Source organism: Urocitellus parryii, chromosome 6, assembly GCF_045843805.1.
Source record: "Urocitellus parryii isolate mUroPar1 chromosome 6, mUroPar1.hap1, whole genome shotgun sequence".
NCBI classification, from domain to species: domain Eukaryota; kingdom Metazoa; phylum Chordata; class Mammalia; order Rodentia; family Sciuridae; genus Urocitellus; species Urocitellus parryii.
The window spans coordinates 91,897,620-91,920,399 of record NC_135536.1 but is presented as its reverse complement, the minus strand read 5'-3'; the positions used below and the strand labels follow the sequence as shown (position 1 = coordinate 91,920,399).

General features: G+C 51.0%; 1 protein-coding gene across 5 annotated transcripts; it reads left to right on the top strand.

Moving 5' to 3' along the window:
- Window positions 1-1,134: 1,134 nt before the first annotated feature.
- Window positions 1,135-21,319, top strand: Shf (Src homology 2 domain containing F). Of its 5 annotated transcripts, none has more exons than XM_026391872.2 (7): window positions 1,135-1,632; window positions 10,777-10,918; window positions 13,615-13,821; window positions 15,311-15,451; window positions 16,662-16,833; window positions 16,979-17,098; window positions 20,618-21,319. In XM_026391872.2, exons 1-7 carry the CDS (start codon window positions 1,135-1,137, stop codon window positions 20,802-20,804), a joined length of 1,467 nt encoding a protein of 488 aa, XP_026247657.1. In that variant the 3' UTR covers window positions 20,805-21,319. The 5 variants fall into 5 exon arrangements, with proteins under 5 accessions (XP_026247657.1, XP_077655949.1, XP_026247666.1 ...); XM_077799823.1 differs by lacking the exon at window positions 20,618-21,319 and adding an exon at window positions 17,402-17,506; XM_077799825.1 differs by lacking the exon at window positions 1,135-1,632 and adding an exon at window positions 10,236-10,279 and having other exon boundaries at window positions 20,618-21,318.
- Window positions 21,320-22,780: the final 1,461 nt, after the last annotated feature.

The following is a 22,780-nucleotide window of genomic DNA, read 5'->3' as shown; positions in this document are numbered from 1 at the left end:
TCCTATCACATCCTTCTCCCCCAGCTTTGAATTCCTTCCCTTTGGGACCTCACCTGGTTCTTTGCTCCCTCATAAGGCAGATATTAGCCTAAGAGTGGGGAGACACAGAGGCAATACTTAGCACAGGTTATGGTAAGGTGAGGCAAATATTTGTTGCCTTTAGGGCATAATACTTCTGGTGAGAAATTGGCTTTATTCCTAAGATAAAAATGCCTAGCACTTGAGTATCAGAGCCTCGAGAGGATAAGGGATTTGTGATAGACAACATTGGAACTGTTTCTAGACTTGATTTATTGACTTGTCTGTTTCCATTCTGTCACTAATCTGATTGACAATGAAACCCAGAATGTGGCTTGAGGGATTTCTGCGAGCGCGCGTGCTGCCTTCAGGGGCTGGGTGGGCCTTCTTGGGCAGGTGCGCCGGTAGGTTGGGGGTGTTTGCGCAAGGCTTCTTTGCTTGGGAGAAGGGCATATGTGGAAACCACAAGAAAGAAGTGGGTGTTTCTAAGGAGTTGATTATGATGTGCGAAGTGTCTGCCTGAATTGGAAAACAACGTAGATTTGGGTAAATGTAATTCAAGCAATGGAATAGGGGGAGGTACGTGGGGCTCCCGGGGTGGGGCAGTTATAGACACATTTTAGGAAACAGCTCCTTCTCTCGCCCTCCCTAGACTTTCCCTTCTAGAAGGTTGTTCTCCCTGCGAGGCTTTGAGCCAAGGAAGAAGCGGAACAGAAGGAGCCCGAGGGCCTGAGGGCTCCCCTTTCTGCGTCTTGCACAAGCTGGAAGCAGAGGAAGGGGCGCGGATAGATATGGGTGCGCGCCCCACAAGCACGCGTGGTGACAAGTGGAGGATTCGCTTTCAGTCCAAGAGTCGCAACCTCCGCCCTGCGGTCGCCCACTGCCCACTTCACTTCTCTAGCTTCCACACAGGCTGGGAGCTGGCGGCCACCTCCCAGCGACCTCCTCCCGCGCAGAGGGAGGTCGACTCCGTTAGACAGCGGAGCCCCGCCCCTCCCTTGTTATTGACGAGCTCCGCCCCCTCCTGCCTCCCGGCGCAGCTCCGCCCCCTCCCCGCCGCCCGCCCCCGCCCCCCGCCCGGCTACAGTGCTCCCCTCGCTCAGTCTGGCTGGCCCCATGTTACTGAGCGGAGCTCCTCCTGCGGGCTCCGGCCCGGGGCCGCGGGCTCAGGGGGGCCCTGGAGGCGGCCCGGGGGGTTCCCGCCGGGGCGCTGGAGGTGCGGGAGCAGGCCCAGGAGGGGGCGGCAGCGGCGGAGTAGCGAAGTGGCTTCGAGAGCATCTGGGCTTCCGCGGGGGGAGCGGCGGAGGAGGTGGGGGCAAGCCGGCGCCCCCGGAGCCCGACTACCGTCCCCCTGCGCCTTCCCCGGCCGCGCCCCCCGCGCCGCCCCCAGACATTCTGGCCGCCTACAGGCTGCAGCGGGAGCGCGACTTCGAAGACCCCTACTCCGGGGGATCGTCCGGCTCCGTAGCCCTTGCCACCCCGGTAGCCCCTGGCCCCACGCCGCCCCCGCGCCACGGTTCGCCCCCCCACCGCCTTATTCGGGTTGAGACCCCTGGGCCCCCAGCTCCCCCTCCCGATGAGCGGATCTCTGGACCCCCATCCAGCAGCGATAGGGTGAGTGCCGCGCCGGGAGGGGGTGGCCAGGAGGGGAGTGGTTGAAGGTCTGGAGGTTGTGAGAGGGACAAAGGTGGCCTGGCCGGGTCTCTCGCTGTCACGGCTCCTGGCGGACACAAGCTTAGTCCCTGACCCTGGGGCTCAAGAGTCTTAACCCACCTTTGTTCAAATTCTCGACCTGCTAATCCGAGATGCCCCCCCCCCCAAACTCTGCTCCTATCCGTTGATGAGACCTCAGGACTAGTGACCCTCCCCCTCTTGGGTTCTGCTCTTGGTTTCGAAGCCCCCAGGGAGCCTGATCCTTGAGCTTTTATTCTAACGGGGATTGAAAAGCACACCACCCTCCTTGCTGGTTTATGGCCTTTCTGCCCCAAGAGCAGAAGCTTACTGCCCTTTGATCTCTGACCTCTCCCCCAGGGCAAAACCTGCACAAAGCTTTCTCCTCCTGTTTCTCCTCCTCCCCCTCTTCCTTCTCTCCTTTCTTTCCCTAGAGTCCAAGCATCCTTGCAGGTGCTGAAACCCCAGAACAGAGGTGAAGGCTGGGGTTTCTCCTTGTGGACCCTTTGCCTTACCCAGTGAGATTGGAACTGGACGCGCTGTTCTCAAGAGGCCAGGATGGGCCCTGTGCAGCTCTTACCAATGATGTTGACCACTGGGGTCCAGGCCTACTCCTTCTCTTGTTCCCCAAGGGCAGTCCCTCTTCAGGACCTGTTGCCTAGATAGGGCCAAGTAGCTGAGTCCATGCTTTCTCTCCTCCTGCCCTCCTTCTATCCAAGTCCATTTTGAGAGAGACTGGAGTGGTTTTATGGATCTGCAAGCACTGGGGTAGGAAGGAGAGCAGGGCAGTCACTGTGCCCCAGGACATCTACAGTGTCTTAGAGTCCTTCTACCCAGTCAAGGAGGGCCTTGGCCCTCCCTGACAGGAACAGTTGAAAGCCATGCCCAGGTCTCTCTAGCTCTAAATCCTAGGACCATGACTCCGTGAGCCACCCTGGCCCTCTTGTCCTTCTTTGTTAAACCCTAGGAACTCAGTTCTGGGGCTTATTTCCCTATTTTCAGCAGAGGAGAACATTTTTATTTTTATTTGATTGGAGAGCAAAGTTGTTGTCTAAATCCACTGGCTCCAGGATTGAGGCTTTCAGCCGAGAAAGTGCCTTTCTGCCCGATTTCCTGGATGAGAGAGATGTGTCAGGGTCAGAACAGAAGCCTCAGGAATGTGAATAATTTTTTTCAGTAGTTCCTGCCATGGGGCATGGCTGCCAATCGTGGGCCAGGATCCTTAGTCTGCAGAGGAAGATTCAAGGGTACTTTTTCCAGGCTATGCTGTTTCCTTCCTAATTGTCCCTGTCGTTGTGTGATGTGCTGGTGGCGGTGAGGCAGACTGGAGTACTAGGCCTTATTTTTACAGTGGATCAGTTAGTCTCCTCCTCTCTGACCACTGCCTGTTGGCATGTGGGCCTAAGCTGTCCTTGGCCCTTCTCCTCTCTGCAGTGGCTTAGAATGGCCTGACATGCTACCCACCAAGCTGTGGTTCCTCCTGGACAAGGACTGTGTTCTCCTAATATCTGAATCTCCCAAGTGTTTGACACAATGCTTGGCATAAAGAGGGGTGCATAAATATGTCCTGAATGGTGACTATACACTACCAGGGTGGACTGAGGGTCAGGGGCTGCCTAGTAGCAACCCTTACATGTTTTCCCAAAGATCTCTCAGTAAGGGACTGTACCCACTCAGTCATGTAGACAGACCCCTGGTTTCTTCATGCCTTCACTTGGGTCAGCTCTGTGATCTGTGGGCTGTTTAGACCTGGGGGGGCCAAGAGATGTCTGACTACTTTGTCAACCACAAGGACAGGAATGAAATCCAGCAGGCTCTCCCAGGAGCCACACAGTCTGTTGTTTCTTTAGTGGGTGTGATGAGAAGGACTCAGGATACCATCTGAACTGTCCTAAGGCCAAGGACACTGCCTCAGTGGGCCCTGACCTAGGGATTCCCACCACTTTAAGGAGTGCAGTTTGGGGGATTCCAGAGTCTTTCCCTAGGAAGAGCCCAAACAGGGTTCCTAAGCTCTTACACTAACCCCAGCTGTCTAAGCACCCCTTAGGCCTACTGAGTTACCTGCAGATGGCACACAAGATGTTTCCCCTAGATAGTGAGCACCCCTCTCTCCCTGTACCACCCCCCCCCCGCCCCTAATGAGCTAGTGTTTCTGTGGTGTGTGGCTGCTTTCTCCCTCCTCTCAGTTCTGCAGAGCCCTTTGACTTGTTGATTTGGGTTCTTTCCTTAGGTGAGATGGGGACTGGGGACCTGGATGTGCCTTGGACTGGCCTGTTCCTGTCCTTCTATTGAAGCCTGGCTACTTACTGCTGGAGGATGGGAGGGATCAGCACTCAGAGAGGGGTTGGTCATGAGGTTTGATGAAATGGGTGGAGGTACTTCTGTGATGAGACTAATGGTAAAGGAGCCTTGTGCATGTGGGGGCAGGAGAGAACAGGGACCTGGACAAGACCCTGAGAAACCCAGGGGGCTCAGGACCATAAGCTTTCTTCCCGGCCCACCCTGAAATCCACTGCTGTAGTTGGCAGGTGTGCAAGGGTGACCATCTGGGCAAGCCTGGCAGGGCAGGTGTGGGAGCAGCAGGAGTGGCGCCCTGCAAGGGGAAGGCAGGGCTCACCATCTGGCCACAGGAAATACTCTCCCTCTGGTGCTGGGCCCTTGTCCCGCCTCCAGGAGGTGCTCTGGCAGAGGAACACGAGATCAGGGCCTTCCCTTAATTTGCTCACATTTCTCTGAACTTCAATAGGAAAAACCTGGTGTAATGAGGAAAAGGGATGGATATGGAAATGGATGAAGCTCTGAGCTGCCTATGACCATCTGCACAGTATGTCCTTTGCCTCTGTCATGAAAAGATGTATGGGTTGGCGGGCAGGGAGTAACATGGCAATAAGATGGTCATGCATCCCATATTGAAACAAGTGCTCTTATTCTTAGCTTATGGCAGAGGTCCTAGGGTTCATGACCCTCTAGCAACTGTGTGTAAGTATATCCCATTTTTCTAGGGAAAGGCTTATAGCTCTCAGATTAGGGATTTATAGCTCCCAAAAATACAGTCTTAGCATTTAAAAACAGATATATCTTGTAGATGTAGTCCACATGGATTTGGATCTTCCAGGCTCCAATTTGGAAAGAAGCGAGCAGATAGGTAGAAAGAGAAAAATGAGGGAGGCAGTCGGGAGTGTCTGAAGTCCTGCTCCAAGATTAGGAGGCTGGCTAGAGGCCAGCAATGTAGGACCATTAGCCAGTGTTCATTGGGTGTACTATGTCATTAGGTGACATTGACCTAGATGCTTAAAGGGACACCTAGAAGAACTTGGTCCTTGCCTTTTTGTAGTTTGTTTGCTTTCATTTGCCTTCTATGGCCTCCATATAGTCTAGATGTCTGATCTGCTTATCTTGCATGCATTCTCTGATAGAAATAGAGGGAAGAGGAAAGTTGTAGGAAGGGGAGGGAGGAAATGGTAGAGGTTCAGGTAGAGAGATGTTTGAGGACTGGTTAGACAGCCCTCTGTAGCCTGGGCTGGCCATCTCTGCTACCATGGGTGCTTCAAGGATGGCTGAGACCTGTGGACTACTGAGGGATTATGTCTGGCCCTTCCACTCTACCCAGTACTGCGGGCATCACACTTTGGCTCTCATTCTGTCTGGAAGACATCTGTACTGGTTTGCTTGGCTAATATGTGACTCAGTCATGCCTCATCCCTGGCACTCTGCCTGTTGGGAACTAGGAACAGCTGGGACCCTGAGGACCATGAATTGCTGGCTGGGTCGAGCAAGCCCTGGCTGGGGTCCAAGACTTGAAGGGGTACCTACTGCATACTCCAGTTGCCCTCACCCCAGAACCAGCAAGATGTTATGTGAGAGTAAAGGTGGGGTCTAAACCCTGCATCCTATAGGCTTGTGGGTTCTCCCAGAGCACCCTGAGCCACTTTAATCTCTTGGAGCTTATTTTGTGTCTGTATGAGCTCCTGAGGATCCCAAAATATGGTCTATTACTCTTTAATGATATAGTGACTGACATTTACTGAGCACTTACTTTGTGCGGTACCATTTTGAAGCATCTGATAGGTATTAGATCAATTGATCCTTACAGCAATCCTAGGCCTGGGGCAGTGGCACACATATAATCCCAGCAGCTTGGGAGGCTGAGGCAGGAAGATCACAAGTTCAAAGCTAGCCTCAGCAGTTTAGTGAGGCTATAAGTAACTTAGAAAGATCCTGTCTCAAAAAAAGGGCTGGGGAGAGGCTAGAGTTGTGGCTCAGCAGTAGAGCACTTGCCTAGCATGTGTGATGCACTGGATTCGATCCTCAACACCACATAAAAAATAATAAATAAAATAAAGGTATTGTGTTCATCTATAACTAAAAATATTTTAAAATAAATAAATAAATAAAAGGTATTGTGTCCACCTACAACCAAAAAATATATATATATATTGAAAAAGGGGGGAGGGGTGCTGAGGATGTGGCTTAGTGGTTAAGCAATCCTGTAAGGAAGACTCTGTTACTATCCCTGGGTTATATATAGAGGAATGCAGCACAGGAATTTGAATGCATGATTTCTGAACTAGCAGGAAGAAAACCAAGCTTCACAGCCTGGAGGACTGACTCCAAACTGAGCACTATGCCTAGGCCCTCAGCACTGACCACCAGGTGCCCCACAGAGAAGAACTGTTCATGAAGCATATGCTAATGAACAAGGGGAGAGGATCCTTAGAGAAGAGATGAGGGGCATTTTTTGTGATAAATTCACCATGTTTTGAATCCTGGAGATTACCAATCCTGAGATGGTCCTAAGTATCTTAAGAGTTGGTAGCATCAGTCACATCTGTGACGTTTGAATGTTTTGTAAGCATGGCATTGCTCTTAGAATTAGAAAAGGAAAGTAACAAATCTCTTTCACAGTGAAGGAGTTTCACAGAGAAATAAAATAGGAGAGGGCATTCCAAGAAGTAGGAATATCAGCTACAAAAAGTTTGATCTTGGGAAAAGTAATCAAACTGATTGGTTAACAGTAAGGAAGGGTTCCCATGATTAAATATTTAGGGGAAATACTAAGTTAAACAAAAATTAGTTTGATTTATTTGCTGCAGAACTTCTCAGAGGTAAAGTTTTTTTGTTTCATTTTTTCTGTGTGGGGATTGAACCTGGAGCCTTGCAATGTTAGGCAAGTACTTTACTACTGAGCAATATTCTCAGCCCCTAAATTTTAAATTAAAATTTAAATCTACAAGTAAAGAAAAAAAAGATGCTACATTTTTCAAAGTTTTAGAAAATCTGTCACAAGGTACTAAGAGTCAGGAGACCTGGGTTATAGTCTCGTCTGCACTGCTGACAAGCTGTGTGCCCTGGGAAGTACCTAAACTGTAAGGCCTTAATACCAGAATATGAAAGATTATTGTCAGAGCTAACACTTATAGAACACTCACCTCACTCAGGTGCCAGCCTGTGGACTATGAATTGTTACAAACTTATTTCCCTCTTCCCTACCCTCTGATATAGGTATGATTGTCATGCTCATTCAACAGCTAAAAAAGACAGATTTCCAGACATTAAATATAATATAATGTTCACTAAAGAAGTGACAGAAACGCAGTGTGGGTAGTTTGGGGACTGTGCAGAGCCAACATCCTGAAACATGTGCTCCTTGCTCTGCCTTGGACTTTTATCCCCTGGAGCCCCATGGGTAGGGACATGTTCTCATCCCAACTGCAGAGTGGAAGACAGAACCAGATGGTGGGCCTGCTGGCTACCTCAGGAGAGGCATGGGCAGGAAAGATGCAAAGTAGACAGCTGCTCTGGGAAGGGCACTGCCCATTTGAACAGAAGAGTAGCAGAGTCTTAGAAATAGCCTGCTGGGTTCGGAAAGGAGAGGGATATAGGGCCCTCTGGGTAGGAGCTGTTTTACCCACTAGTTTGAAAATATTTTTAGCATTTGAATAACATCTGGTTATACCAGAGGATATATGCCTAAATATCAATCCTGGTGTTGTGTACCTTTCCCAAAGACCTTTGGCTGACTGTCCCTCCCTCTGCCTTTGAGCTAGAGGCTTTGATCCTATTCTCCTGAGAGCCTAATGTTGCAGCCATTACTAGTCAGTCAGAGGTCAAAGTGAATGGGGATCTGGAAGTTGATGTCACTCCAGAGGATGTCGCCTGGGGAGAAGGAGGCCTTCTAGGCAGCCAGTAATTATGTCTTGAATGTACTCTGTGTGGAGGGCCCTGGGTTGGTTGGATGAAGGACACAGCAGTGGGGACATCAGAGGGGGCTGAGGGGCCACAAACAAAATAACAAATTGCGGTAGATCTGAAGTCTAGGGGGCAGGTTCTCCCACTGAGCAGTTCACCCTCACAGACTTAGAAACACTGTGGAAGTAGCCTGGGCTCTACTGGGTTCCTTGGTGCCCTTGTGGTTGCCACATCCTGCTAGCCTTCCCAGCTGGCATCTCTGCTGCTGCTCCCTTTCTGAGCCCTGTGGGTGGCTCTTCTGGGCACTCCAGCCCAGGGCGAGGGGCCAGGGCTTCCTGGAGCAGGGTGTGGAGCCAGGAGTGGAACAGAGGAGCCATTGAGCTGCCGGCAGAGCTGCCACCTGGTTGCCCACAGGCACTGGGGAGGCCCCCACCAGCCTGGGAGGGGTCGCAGCTCCAGGCACTAGCCCAGGATTCCAGTGGGAAGCTGGCTGCTGCAGCTCTGTCCATATGTAGTGAGGGATGGGTGAAGGGGCTCTGTGTAGTGGTGGGGTAGGAGGGCTTGCACTAGGATCCTCTGTTCACCAAGGGGTGCGGTTTCACTTGGAAAGACAGTCCTCCTTTATGACTCCACCCAGATTTATGCTTCCTCTCTATTCTGAATGAACAAAGAAAAGAGTTTCATTGTCCCTTCTTCCTGTTTTATGTGAATGGATGTAACAGATAATTACTAAGAGTTTACAGGCACTGGATATTTAGCAATAGACTTGGGCCCTGCCCTCAGGAAGCCCACAGTCTTCAGGAAGATGTCTATTAAAACAAATATTTACCACAGTGACAATAGCCCAGCACAGAGGCACCTCACAGGCAGACCTATGTGAGCATGGAAGAGTTTTCTAAAGAAAGAAAATAATGAGTAAGGGTTGGTCATGCCAGAAGGAATACAAAAGAGATCTAGGCAGAAGGAAGGCCACTGAGGTAGAAAAGAGCAGAGTGTTCAGGGAACAGTGATCCAGGGTTGGTAGAGAGAAACCACAGAGGAAAGTGGAATCTTACATCTCTGTTAACTGGATTTTTCTTAAAGCAAGAGAGCTATTGTAAGGTCTGAGGATAACCTGTCAGGTGATTCAGACCCTGTTGAGTAGCTGCCGCAGATGAGTGTGAGGCTGGGTGCTGCCTGGCAGAATTCCCAACAGTGGGCTGACTCTAGAGCGCCCTTGGTCAGGGGTGGGGTTGTGGGTGCCATTGGCCTGGGAAGAAGCAAGCAATAAGGTGCAGGTGACAGGAAAGTGGATTTCATATTTCTGCTTTCTGGAAAGAAGAGGACTAGGGGTGAAGAGCTACAAGGGAAGAAAGGAGGTGAAGGAGTAAAGATGTTTTTCCTAGTGCCTACTATATGCCAGCTGCTAATTGGAGCTGGAGAGACAAAAATGACAAAGCGCTCCATGCTGGTGGATGATCTGGTGGTGGTGGTTGCAGGGGCAGGGTGTGAGATGGGGTCATTCCAGAAGAAGGCGGAGATGCAGGGATGTAAAGGAACAAGGTGGGAGTGGAAGACCTGAGGGATGACATGTTAGCAGCCTTTGGGAACCTCAGAATCCTTTAGAGGGGCCATCAGGGGTTGAAGGAACTTGCCAAAGGGGTCTCTGGGAGTTTCCTTTCTCCATTTCTGCCTTTCTAGGGGTCACCATTCCTATATCCTTTCACCCAGGCCAGGGTGGTCATCCAGAGGGACTTCCAGCTCAGCTAGCTCCTACATCCCTGATCCAGCTCAGAACTAAAATCTACTCTCTGATTTGGGGGAAGGTAGGAGTGGCCCTTCCTCATAGCACAGGCCACAGAGCCACCTTGTGTAACCCAGTGATGTGGTACTCTTAGAGTGCTGACAGCCCTGAGTGGGTTGGGCTGTCTCCACCTCTGCTGGCCCATCAGGAAAAGCCCATACCTAGCTTGGAGAAAGACTCTATTGTCCTCAGCTGTGCCCTGCCCTGAGCATCTTGGGCACCTTGGGCACCTCTGCAGGGTGTGTAGCTTTTGGTTTGTTCTGCCTTGACTGGATATGGGGACAGAGATGTGGCCATGAGCCACTTGTATGGGATAGAGAGGCAGCTTGAAAAGTAGAGGGATAAGGTGGGGACTTTCTTGTCCCTGTCCCTTAGTACCAAGGGAATTTCAGCATAGCCTCAGGGCTTCCCCAAGCCATCTCTCTCCTAGGTCAGCTGAGATGCCCACTGATGTCAGGTTGGTGGCCCTTTGCACAAAGGGCATGAGTTCCAATCTATTTCCCCACTTACGCAGAATGGTCTTGGACATGTTACTCCCTAGCTGCCCTGGGCCTCCAGTGATAATGATACCCACATGACGGGGACATTGTGAGGATCAATCTATAGAACTGTGGCAAAGTGAGTATTCAGCTTTCCTTCCTTGAGGGCTGGCTTCTGTTTATATTTGTTCAACATCTGGAAGTGCAGTGGTGGGCATGGACCATGCTAATCTCTGAGTTGCCTCACCATTCCCTGCTTGCTTTTTAAACTCTTCCAATACCATTGTAACCAGTTCTCTGAATTCATTCTCTCTGTTGAACCACTTGGTGTTAAGTTCTTGTCCAGCTTGGACCCTAAGGCATGGCACAATAACCTCACCCTGACCATTTAGGCTAGGACATGGTCCAGAGGCACAAAATCAGCAGAAAAGAAAGATGCATCACTGTGGCAGCCTATTTTAGGACCCTGCAAAGGAAGAGCGATAATTAGTCCCTATCTAAGCTCAGAAACTTCTCTTGGTAGCTGGGACTCTGGGTTTGAGGCAGCCTACCCAGGACTAGCATCAATGGATGGAGTTGGGAGAAGCAGACCTGCCTCAATTGTCTGAAGGCCCTGTCTTTGCTCTTTTCCCACAGTTGGCAATCCTAGAAGACTATGCGGACCCATTTGATGTTCAGGAAACTGGTGAAGGTTCGGCAGGACCTTCAGTAGCCCCAGAGAAGGTCCCTGAAAATGATGGCTACATGGAGCCCTATGAGGCTCAAAAGATGATGGCTGGTAAGTAACAGAGCGAAAGGGGAGGTGCTCCCTGAAGCCTGGCCTCTGTGAAACAGGCTCTGGGACCCCTCAAGTCTAAGGACTCCTTGGTCCCTAGAAAATATGGAGAAAGCTTTTGCCAGGTCCTTAGGAGTGATAGCCACTGCCTTCAAGGTAGTCTTTTTTGGAGGAGGAGCTGTGACTTCTGGCTCTGAGGCCATAGAGGAGGCCATGCAACCCAAGGTCAGATAGAGGCATTCAAGATAGGAAGGGCAAGATAGTGGTGAAAGGTCAAGGTTCCAAAAAGGAATCTAAAAAGATTTGAAAAGAGAATCATGAGCTTTTGAGAAGGGTGATGAATTTGAAAAATATTATATCAAAGTGAAACATCTTTATGGCATTAGAAACATGACTAGAAATATAGTGTAGGTGCCATGAGGCTGGGCAAAGAGTTAGGGTGGGGAGAAATGAACAAGACCTGGCCTTGGGGAAAAGAGGCCAAAAGAGGATCTGGAGACGGAGTCCAAATGGGAGTGATCAGAGAGAAAGACAATGATGGATCAGTCTAAACCAAGATTCAAGCCAGGGTGAGAGAATATTGATTTAGGGGAAAATACTGTCAGTCTTTGGGCATATTGGGAGTTAAGATGAGAAACCAAAGGGACAGTGAAGCACTTCAAAGGTAGGAATGAAGAGCTTGGATTTGGTTCATAAGGGGGAATAGAGTCACTATGAATTCTTGAGCAAGAAAGAAATGAGATAAACCATGGTGCAGTTGTGCATGGCCTGTAATTCCAGCACCTCAGGAGGCTGAGGCAGGAGGATTGCAAATTTAAGACCAGTCCTATCTCAAGATGAAAACTAAAAAAATAGAAAAATTAAAAAGGGCTGGGGATATAGTTCAGTGATAGAGAACTCTTGGGTTCAATTCCCAGACTAAGAAAAAAAAAAAAAAAGGTGGGGATAAATTGGGATTACTGAGGCTTCAGTGTGCAGAATGAACTGGAAGAACTGACATCAGTTCGTTGAGCAAAGTAAGTTAGCAAACTGGTATGGAAATTGCTGGAGTTTTAAGGACCAATACTTTAGATCTCTTTCTTCCTTTCCTGGGCTTGGGAATAATTGAGGAATAAGATTAAAGAAACAGATGGAGATTAAAATGTCTATTACTGATAAAGTTGATTGGAGAATATTAACTCGCTACAATCATCACAATGGGCTCCTTAACACTTTGCCACAGAATTAAACTTGCCCACTCAGACTTGGGCAACAAAGGACAGCCATAAGCCTCTACATGGAGGCAGGCCACTCACTGCAAGGAAAAAGTAGCCAAAGGCAGATCTAAGTAAGAGAATGAAAATTTACTAGCCAATCAAACTGCTCTTCCTCTGGAGAGGTAGGTAGGAGGCAGAGATCCTCTGGAGTATTATCCGAGGAGTATTGTTCCCAGGAACCCTGAAAACACAAGCCTGTGAAGTGGAGGTTCACCTTGGCAGTAATCTAGATATGTAAAGATGAGGGTGAAAATCATCAGGAATTGGCAATGAACCATTGGGATTTAGATAATGACAATGATGGGTCAGGTTCAAGGAAAATAGTATAGTGGACAGAAATGAAGAAAGTGAGAAGGTGGTACCTCCTTGAGGTCAGAGGGGTGTAGACTATGAATGCTCATATATATATATGGTGGGGAGGATACCGGGGTCTGAACTCGGGAGCACTCAACCACAGAGCCACATCCCCAAACCTATTTTGAATTTTATTTAGAGACAGGGTCTGACTGAGTTGCTTAGTGCCTTGCTTTTGCTGAGTCTGGCTTTGAACCCGTGATCCTCCTGCCTCAGCCTCCCAAGACACTGGGACTATAGGGATGCGCCACCATGCCTGGCTATATACATATTTTTTAATAGTAGCTGTGTAGCTTTTAAAATCAGATTTTCAGTGGGGTCAGTGATCCTGAAAAGAGATTGACTAGTTTGGAGGAAGGTGGTGAGTTTGAAATGATATGATGTCAAAGCAAAACATCTTTTTGGCCATGGGTATATGACTAGATTATAGATGCAGTGGGAGCCATGAGACAAGTAGTTTAACAGTTAGGGTAGGAAAAAATGAATAAGACTTGACCTTGGAAAACAGACCAAGAGAGGATCCAGGAAGAGTCCAAATGGGAACGATTAGAGAAAAGACAATCCATGAAATTGATTTGTGGAAGAGGAAAGTTCACAGTGGGGTTGGTCAGCAGTGCCTGAGTAACAAAGAAGCGTTTCCTGGTTTTAGTGAAATAATATCACTTGGGATAGGAGGAAATGAATGGAGCTGGGCAATGAGGAGAAGATGAGGTAGGGGAGGACCATGACCCAGTTTCCTAAACATTTCAACTTCATCTGCCCAGTCTTGCTGACTGTCATGGGATCCTTTTTCTGCTTTTCAGTCTGATGCCTATGTGCCTCTGTCTTTCTTGGGTCCCCTGCTTGTAGAGCCCTGGAACTGTTTGACTTGGAGGGTTCCCCCTCTTTTTTCTCTTGGTGCTAGGGTTTGAGCCCAAGGCCTCATGCATTCCAGAAGTATTTTGAGGGTGAGGAACCCAGAATTTCTGGCTCCTGAGTTCTTCCAGAGCCAGGACATCTCCTTTGAAAGAGACCTGGCTCATGGTGAGGAGCATTGCTGGAGGAGGTGCCCTGGTCATAGGCATCTCTCCCTCCTTCTTGCCCTGGCAGAAATCCGAGGCTCCAAGGAGACCGCACCTCAGCCCCTGCCTCTGTATGACACACCCTATGAGCCAGAGGAGGAGGGGGCCTCCCCAGAGGGTGAGGGAGCCACTTGGCCCCGGGAGTCCCGCCTGCCTGAAGATGATGAGAGGCCCCCCGAGGAGTATGACCAGCCCTGGGAGTGGAAGAAGGAGCGGATTTCCAAAGCCTTTGCAGGTGAGTCTTGATGGGAAGGCAGATATGCTGGGGTTTCTGAGCAGCTTCTCAGACTCAGGAGAATGAAAGGAGTAGATCCCAGGAACCCAGGGAGGTCCAGGAATGGGTCTTCAGGGCAGAGTTGAGTTCTGTACCAAGGATAATGAGGACTCGGGCAGTGTAGACACACACTGAGCACAGGGTCAGGGAATGGAATGGGGAAAGGATGAAGGCATTTCCCTGCATCACCATCTCTCAGAGGACAAGGCCATTTCCATCTTTTAGGGGCTGGATATACTTAAAAATAAAGAAATTTCAATACAAAGCTTATAAAGCTTGTGGTGTATATTAAATACATTTAACAAAAGAGGGCATTTAATACTTCAGACAATGAAAATAGCTGTGGCAAAGTAACCTGAATTCTAGGACTGTGTCTTCCAGTGGTAGGCCCAGCCCCAGAGGGATCTCTGAGCTGCAGCGGAGGCTCTGAGAAATCCCCTAATTGCTGAATGAAGATCAGATTTCTCTTGTCCTAACCACACCATTGTTGGTTCCCAGTTGGGAGTCCACCATGGAAAAGTGCAGGTTGGCTGTCAGAGATGGGCAGAGGTGGGTGGAGCAAGACCCCCAGTAGGGAAAGGGCTTTCATTCCTGAACCTTTGAGGGCTTAAACGCCATTAGACTTCATTCTTGTTCCCATGTCCCCTCACTCCTCCTTGGACAAGAGGCTCATTCTGGAGCTGGACCCAGCCCTCCACTCTGCCCTCCCCACCCTGGCAGCCAGACTGGGAAACCTCAGTTTTCTAATTTGCTTCCTGTAAAGCACACACCATTGAGGATGGGCCATTTATCTCCAGAAGTCTCCTTGGAGAATCAATACTGTTTGGATTGCTTAATGGGAAAATCTATGCTGGTCATTAGGAAACCTCGTTAGCAGTCCTGCAGCCGAAGGTGGCGTCACTTTTCTTGAGGTTAGGAGGGGCATTACATTTCAAAAAACATCTGCCCCCAAGTCTGAGTGTTTCTGACAACCTGAAGCTAAGCTGTCACATTCTCACTGCCCAAGAATTCTCAGGCTGGGGGTGAAAGAAGAAGGGGAAGCAAGGCTGGGAATGTCAGGAGGCTGTGGAAGCCCGCATGTAGTACCAAAGGTGTGGGTAGCTCCTGATACCACTTTTTTTCCTTTTCTGGTCCCTTTGGGGATTGGCGGCTTAGATAGATCAAATGAATGGGGCCCATGGGGCTGGCAAAGAAAGACTATGTCCTGCTGCTTGCCACTAAAGCCTCCCAGGCTTTGACCAGACCAGCCTATAAGGGTGGTCAGTAGTTGTTCTGTCCAGCCCCTAAGTGAGTCCTCTTCCCTCCCCAGAAGCTGCCCTTGCCTCTGCTCTCCCCCTTCTCCTTTCTAGGCTGTCCTGTATCCTAGCTCTGGGTTTTGGTCTCAACCTCTGCCTCTTTCTCTGTCTCTGTCACTGTCTGTCTCTCTTCTTCCTTCTGCTACTGGCTCCAGTTGACATAAAGGTCATCAAAGACCTACCTTGGCCTCCGCCTGTGGGACAGCTGGACAGCAGCCCCTCCCTGCCTGACGGGGACAGGGACATCTCCGGTCCAGCCTCACCCCACCCTGAGCCCAGCCTGGAGGACAGCAGCGGTGGGTCCTGTGGGGGCTTCTGGCCAGGGTGACATGTCCTCACCTCTTAGACCCTGTGGGTTTGGGTTGGAGGAGCTGAGAAGTGGGGCAAGGTGTGGAGAATCCAGGAAGAATCCCTCTTGCCCTGGAGGGAGAGGGAAAAGATAAAATGCACATTCCTCCCTCCTCCCTCAGCATCTGTGGTGAAGTGTCTCCTTAGGGAGACCCCTTTCTAATATGTTCCCAACTGTGCCACAAAGATCTATTGTTTTTTAGTCGGCTTCTTTGGTTAGAGCTTTGCCTGATAGTGCAGACCCTTATGAGGCATGGGGGAGGTGCTGGCAGAGGAAGCTCTAACTGAATAAAGCAGAGGATCTGGTGACTGAAGGACAATAAAGGCTTAAAAGTGCTACAAGGAGAAAGAGCCTAAATACGAGGGTGGGGGGCAAGGTACTGAATTCACCTTCTGTGTTTAGTTTTGCCTAGAATGGGCACCCAAGAGTGTGTATGGACATATGTGTGTGCACACAGGTGTGAGCATCTGTTTGTACCCTTGTGCCTGAGAGTTGGAGGTCTTTTGTAAATGCAGGTGCATGTGTTCATATGGCCATATGACCCACTGGGGTGGCCCTCTCTTGTGCAGGCTAAGCGGTCATACTTCCCTGGTCTGGGACAGGCAGAGTCACCTCCCTGGGTTTCCATGGGTGGGGGAGGGGAGCCAGTGGGCAGCGACCTTGGGGTGGGGAGGGCAGGCTGTCTGGCGGCTTTGGGCAGGATTAGCCTGTCAGGATGGCACCAAGGGGAATCGGATAATTGTCTCAGATCGATAAGTCATTTCTACAAAATGGCTTGGCAGGGTGATTTGGAGAACGGTAATGAACTCTAAGGAGAAGAAAGAAACAATATTATCAGCGATGAAGCCACCCTGAGGGGGGTGGAAGAGGGGAAGGCAGTCAGAGGCTCCTGGGAGAGCATCTGAGTGGTTTCTGGTGTTGCTCCCCTCTATCACCTCCCTGTGTGGCCCTAGAGGCTACACCTTCCCCCCACACACACCCAGGATGGGCCCAGGATGATGTTCCTAAAACTGGTCAGGACTGTGAGTGTGTACTACCCTTCCAGAACATGCATTTGGCTCCTTAAAGGCCTGGAGGAAATGGGGCAGGGTAGTGGCTTTTCAGTAGGGCACTACCTCTAGGGTCTTCAGAGGCCATGACCCCTGTGTTCCCTACAGCCCAATTTGAAGGAACGGAGAAGAGCTGCCTGTCACCTGGCCGGGAGGAGAAAGGGCGGCTACCTCCCCGACTCTCTGCAGGGAACCCCAAGTCAGCCAAGCCTCTAGGCCCAGAGCCCAGCAGCCCCCTGGGGGAGTGGACAGATCCAGCATTGCCTCTGGAAAACCAGGTGTGAGTGTCTGTGTCCAGCTGGGGACTCCCTCACCTCTCCTCCCTTCCTGTCACTGGCTTCCCTGCAGGGGACACCCACAAATGGGTGGACCTGGACAGCGAGGGACCCAGCAGGGATGCCCCCCTTCCTCTCTCTCATCCTCAGCTGGTACCACGGGGCCATCAGCCGAACAGACGCCGAGAACCTGCTCCGGCTATGCAAAGAGGCCAGCTATCTGGTGCGCAACAGTGAGACCAGCAAGAATGACTTCTCTCTCTCCCTCAAGTGAGTAGGGGATGCTGCGGGTGGGGGCACAATCCGTGGGGCAGGAAGAGACTCCAATATTCTCCCCCCATGCCCAGCAAAGCTGGAGAGGTTCCTATCCCCCTTGAACAACTGCTGACTCCATGGCAGGCATCCTGACATGTCTGAGACTCATTCCCTGCTCTCTCAGAGGAAACCAACAAGCTGCAGCATCCAGTTCAGAAGGGTTCTGTCATTCACCAGCTGTGTGGCCTAGGGCCCCCTTAACCTCTTCAGGCCTCAGTTGCCTTATAATAAAAAAGAATAATAATATTCATCTTATAGGGAAGGATTAAATGAAATAATATATGAGAAGCACTTAGCATGGTGCTCAATAAATTATCACCATCACCATTGTTAATGGAAGTACGAGATGTTCCAGAAGCACAGACAAGGAGATAGAAGAGCTTTGCCTGAGGGAGTCTCAAGGGTAAGATGGGGGGCTGGGGCTTGGGAGGAGGGCAGAGCAGTGGACACAGAGCTACTCCTGTTTACTCTGAGGAAGTATATGTTTGGGGCAGAGTCCTGGAAGAGCTAACAAAGGCTGGGCCCTCCCTTTCCATTAGCCATGCTCCCTAGGAGCAGATATGCACAGCCCAGCCTCAGCCTTCCAGGTTCCCTGGTGGACCAGCCAACCTTCCTCTTGGTGACCAGGAGTTCTATAGCCGACATAAGGCCGCTGTCCAGGGCTTCCCTGCTTCACCAGCAGACACCTACACCACTTCCTACTGCATTCTCTGGAGGCATTAGATAACAGGTATTATTCCCCCACCAACACCACCCCCACGCCTCCCAACTTTAAGTCAATCCAATTTGTGGAAATGTGGAATTACTGAACCTTATACATTTAGGGGAGGATTATTTAACTTTACTAAAAGATTGTGGGAAAAGTACCAAAGTATGGTTAAGTAACCTGAGTTCTCTTCTTGAGTTTGATAAAAACTGTGTGACCTTAGACAAATCACTTAACCTCCTGGCCTTGGTTTCTTCCTTTGCAAATGTCTTAAAACACTCAGATTCCTTAAAGCTGTCATATTCTAAAGGTCTGCAGATTACAAAACCAAAGGAGCACTTTGGAAAAATTCATTTGTCAAGATTTTGATATAGATAACTTTAGGTGGTATATTTCTTTAAAAATTATAGTTAAAATTTATGGAGCATACCCAAGCAGCATGTATACCATCTCCAAACCAACTACCATCTTGCCATTTAGATCTCTTTTATACACATAGATTCAAGAGGTTTGTGACTTGATCAAGGTGATGGTCATGCTCACCTATAGGCCCATCTATTCAGGAGAGAGGCTGAGGCAGGGGAATCAAAGACTGCCTCAGAACAGCAAGGTGCTAAGCAACTCAATGAGACCCTGTCTCTAAGTAAAATACAAAATAGGGCTGGGGATGTGACTTAGTGGTCGAGTGCCCCTGAGTTCAATCCCTGGTACTCCCCCCCAAAAAAAAAAAACCACAGTTGGGCTGAATGGCTCCACCCCTCATCAAGTGCCATATGCCTGCAGTCTGTACTGTCCAGTGCAGGGAGAGACACCAGTGTCTGGCTCCCTGGAGTGGAACTAAGGAGTAGAGCTAAGCAGGAGTAGGGGGCTGCCTTTTACTGGGGAGTAAAGAGAAGAGGCCCTCCTGGACTCCTGCTCCAGCCCTGGCTGGTCAGGCCTCCCCAGCGTCTGTCTGCCAGAGCCTCGTTTGCATATAAATGGCTTCTCTGAAATACAATTATGGTTTCTCTTCTCTCCCTAATGGAAGGGCTTTCACTGGTAATTAAACAGCTTCCTCAAAAAGCCCTACTAGCCTTAGCCCTGTGGTTCAGCTGGTCCCACCCCAGCCCCACCCCCACCCCTGAGGGTCTGGCAAGGGCTTGGGTATGCTCCAGGTCCTAATGGACTCTTGGGACTTGTCTGGAAGGTTGAAAACATAGTCACCCCTCTCCCTGTGAGGTCGGTTATGCAGGTAGAGCTGAGATCTCTGGCCACTTGTTGCCCTTCTTGGCAAATCTGCCCCTTGAGGAGAAAATATAATGTACAGTTTTGGGGAGAGGCCCCCAAGTAGACTGGGAGAGGGGGTCATTTCCAAACTGGGAGAAGGTGAAGGAAGGCCTGGACCTTGGCATGGAGCACACAGGGGAGGGTGACTGCTCCCTGCCTTCCCTCTCCTATTCACAAGGGCTCTACTTGCCTCAGGACTCCTCCTCTCCAGGACTTGTGCAGTCAGTCAACCCCAGGCATTATTGCAGCTCCAGGATGACCTGACACACACCCTGGGGCCCCCAGCCTTCTCCCAGCAGGCTTCTAAGGCTTCAAGTACTGAGGGGAGGCAGGGATGGAGTTAGGGGTCTATTTTTCTCTCTTCAGTCTCCCCACTCCCTGATTTCTCACTTGTGGGCCTAGTGAAAAGGGTCCAGGCAGAGCCTTCTTTGCACCCAGGCAGAGAAGGCAAGCAGTATGCTTTTCAATCCTTACCTCTCAAAGAGTGAAGGCCTCTCAGGATGGAGGTTGTCCCCTTGATGTTTCTGCTTCCTACACTGGCTTCTTAGCCCTGTCCTTTTCCCCAAGTGGTCTCTGAGTAGGCAGCAGCAGCCAAGTCAAGCTTCAGGACTCCCCCAAACATTCCATTGCCTGTGGGTGAGCTTCAGACCTGTTGCCCAGCAGACCAAATCTGTGATAGTTTAGACAAACATTTTTGCTGGCATGGTTTTGCAATCTCTCTGAAACTCAAGAGTGCCCACCTGGACATTTAGAGCTGGCTAAAGTTTTGCACAATGGCATCCCTGTCTGGAGGGCAGGGCCAGCACCAATGCTGTTTTCCAGGGTGGTGCAGGGAGATGAGAGAGTCAGTGGAGCCCCTCCTCTTTAAGAAAGGGAACAGAGCTACAGCCTGGAGGTGATGTCATTCTAGGCCCAAGGGCTAGATGGATGAGTTGAGGCCTTGGCCTAAGGCCCAGATAGCAAGAGGGGGAAGGGATGTCCCCAGGAGGAGGCAGCTGAGCCTTCCTAGATTTGGGGGGGACTTCCAGAATCAGCTTGCTTTCTCCCCCAGTCTTTGCAAGGTAGAGCCCCAAACAAGATTTGGTTACCACATCTGTCCACCCACCTTCCTGCCAAGGGCATCTGTGGCTCCACATGAGTCATCAGGAGCCCTCACAGGTGTCATGCCATATAGCTCAGGAAGAATGAGGCTAAATTGGCCCTGGTTCCAAAATCTGAAGGGCAGGGGTGCTTGGATTCCAGGGCTGGGGGTACTGGTCACTCCACTTTGCACTGCACACACCCTGTACACTCACTTTATACACAACATTTATATGTTACCTTGATCCAGTGCCTAATGCTACTTACCATACCAGCAAGAAACCCTCCACACCCCTGCTTTCTAGACTCCCATCATCTCCCACCCTCAGCTGGCTTGCATTAGGACTGGGAAAGGTTACTGGATGGCCAGGTGGGGGAACTGAGGAGAGTCCCCACTCACCAGGGTGTCTTTCCCTTCCCAGGAGCAGTCAGGGCTTCATGCACATGAAGCTCTCCCGGACCAAGGAACACAAGTATGTGCTGGGCCAGAACAGCCCACCCTTCAGCAGCGTCCCTGAAATCGTGCACCACTATGCCAGCCGCAAGCTGCCCATTAAGGGGGCCGAACATATGTCCCTGCTGTACCCTGTGGCCATCCGGACTCTGTAGATGTGAGGCCAGGGCACCATGATGGACCTGGACCCAGACCTGTCACCTGGCTGAAGGCAGTGGCTCTTCCCAGGGACATGAAACCTTTTTTCTCCTTGCCCTGGGATCTAGTAGACGCTGGAGGTTCCTTAATTTATTCTAAAGGGGAAAGGCTACTGGGGCCTTTGAATAAGGGGTTGGCTGGAGCTGGAGCTGGAGCAAACCCTGGAGAGAAAGGATAACCTCTGGAGGAAAGAGACTCCAGAGCTGCTGGTCTCCTGGGGAGTTTTAAGATTGGCATTTCCGGCCCCTTTCCAACCCAATGGAAGAGGTAGCCACCTTTCTCACCACCCTCTCCCTACTGGGTCAGTGCGGCGTGAAAAAGGACGCCGACCCTCTCTCCACCTCCATTTCCCCCTACCCCAAGCCACCCGAGGGATCCGCCTAGAGTCTGGTGCCGGGAGTGGGGAAGGCAAACGCCTGGGTAGGAGACGCCTGGGGGTGGGAGGGAGAGATGAGGGGAAGGGTTAGGGCTAGAGGGAACTGTGCAGTCCCCGGGCCGCCCCGGCTCCCGGCCAGAGGCAATAAATAAACCCGATCCTGCCAGGCACTGCCGCGTCCGCGCCTCCGGCGCTGCCCCCGGGTTGACGGGAGGGAACGGGAAGAGAGCACAGATTATGTTTATAAATCAGCTCTGGAGCCGACACAGGCCGGCTGTGAAAAGCACTTTCGAAACATCAAGTTCCTTCCTTTGACGAGATGTCAAAACATCCCCCTCCGCCCCTACCCGGGCTGGGGCTCCCAGGGCCCGCTGGCCACGAGGCGCCCCCTCCTCGCCGCACTGCCCAGCGGGGCTCTCCAAGAGCGCGTCCAATTTCCTGCCAACAGCCATTTGTCTGGGAGGAGGGGAGACGCGCAGAGACAAAGAGGCAGCGCGCCAGGCGGGAGGGAGTGGGGCGGCCCTGCCACGCGGAAGACGCGCGCCAGCGGAGGCGGGAAGGCGGCGGGGCGGACTGCGGGGGTCCAGCCTCGCATTCTTTCCGCAGTATTCTGGGGCTGGCCGCACCTCCCTTAGCCCCTGATTGACAGGGCAGTGCCTGGCAGCCTGTGGGCCTCGGCCCGAAGCTTCCCACCTAGGCTTTTGTCGCGGGGTTGGCCGTGGGCGCCCCCTGGTGGTGGTGCTTCGAACCATCCGCCCGGGACGTGGTGCCACCCACACCCGCAAGTTACCCTAGCGACGCCACTGCCCCCGCTGACTTCTGGAACCTGCCAACGCCTGTGGGCCCGGACCTTTAAAATACCCACTGGGCCGTGGGGCAGAGCGAAACTGCTGGCCGGCTCTCAGTTTCCACAAGACAACTGAACAGAAATTGGTGGACAAACACCTTAAGGAAAGGGCTCCCTGGGAGGGCAATTTGAGGACCTCTTCCACAACCCAAACATGCAGCTCCCAGTGCGCTGTGAATCACAGGACTTGGGAGTTTCTCATTCTTTTGATCTGTCAAAAGTAGGAAATCCGTGGAGACAAAAAGAATCACTTGAAATTGGGCATTGTTTCAGAAATTCCCTCATAGAAGGCTGCCCTATCTTGAGGTAGACTGGAGAGCATCAGTCATTTTGCATATGAAAACAGAGTCCTGAAGAGTTTAGGTGATGGGTTCATCTGTCTCCCAGCTGTCATCTCGCTGCCTGGAAGATCCATGTAGGCACAGGTGCCCCACTATCCGTTGCTCAAAGAGCAGCAGGGAAAGATGAGGTTTTAGAGCAAGCCAGGCCAACTCTGGCTTCCTATGGGGTCAGATTGTGTCCCGTCCCCCTTCCTTCTCTGCCAAGCCCACCTCCTCCAGAAACCCCACAGCCTTTCTCTGCTCCTCCTGATCAGGCTTCAGAAACTTCACACCAGCCACCCTGTGAGCTCAAACCAATAAGGGCACCCCTGGGCTGAGATAGGTTTCTCTGACTGGTACTTGGCCGTAAGTGGTTCCTTTATTCAGTGG

Excerpts from the sequence above, each read along its gene's own strand:
- Shf (XM_026391872.2), top strand. The coding sequence starts at position 1,135 with ATGTTACTGAGCGGAGCTCCTCCTGCGGGCTCCGGCCCGGGGCCGCGG. Across the intron at positions 16,834-16,978 it reads TTGCCTCTGGAAAACCAGGT|CTGGTACCACGGGGCCATCA; the intron begins GTGAGTGTCTGT and ends TCTCATCCTCAG. Across the intron at positions 17,099-20,617 it reads GACTTCTCTCTCTCCCTCAA|GAGCAGTCAGGGCTTCATGC; the intron begins GTGAGTAGGGGA and ends TTCCCTTCCCAG.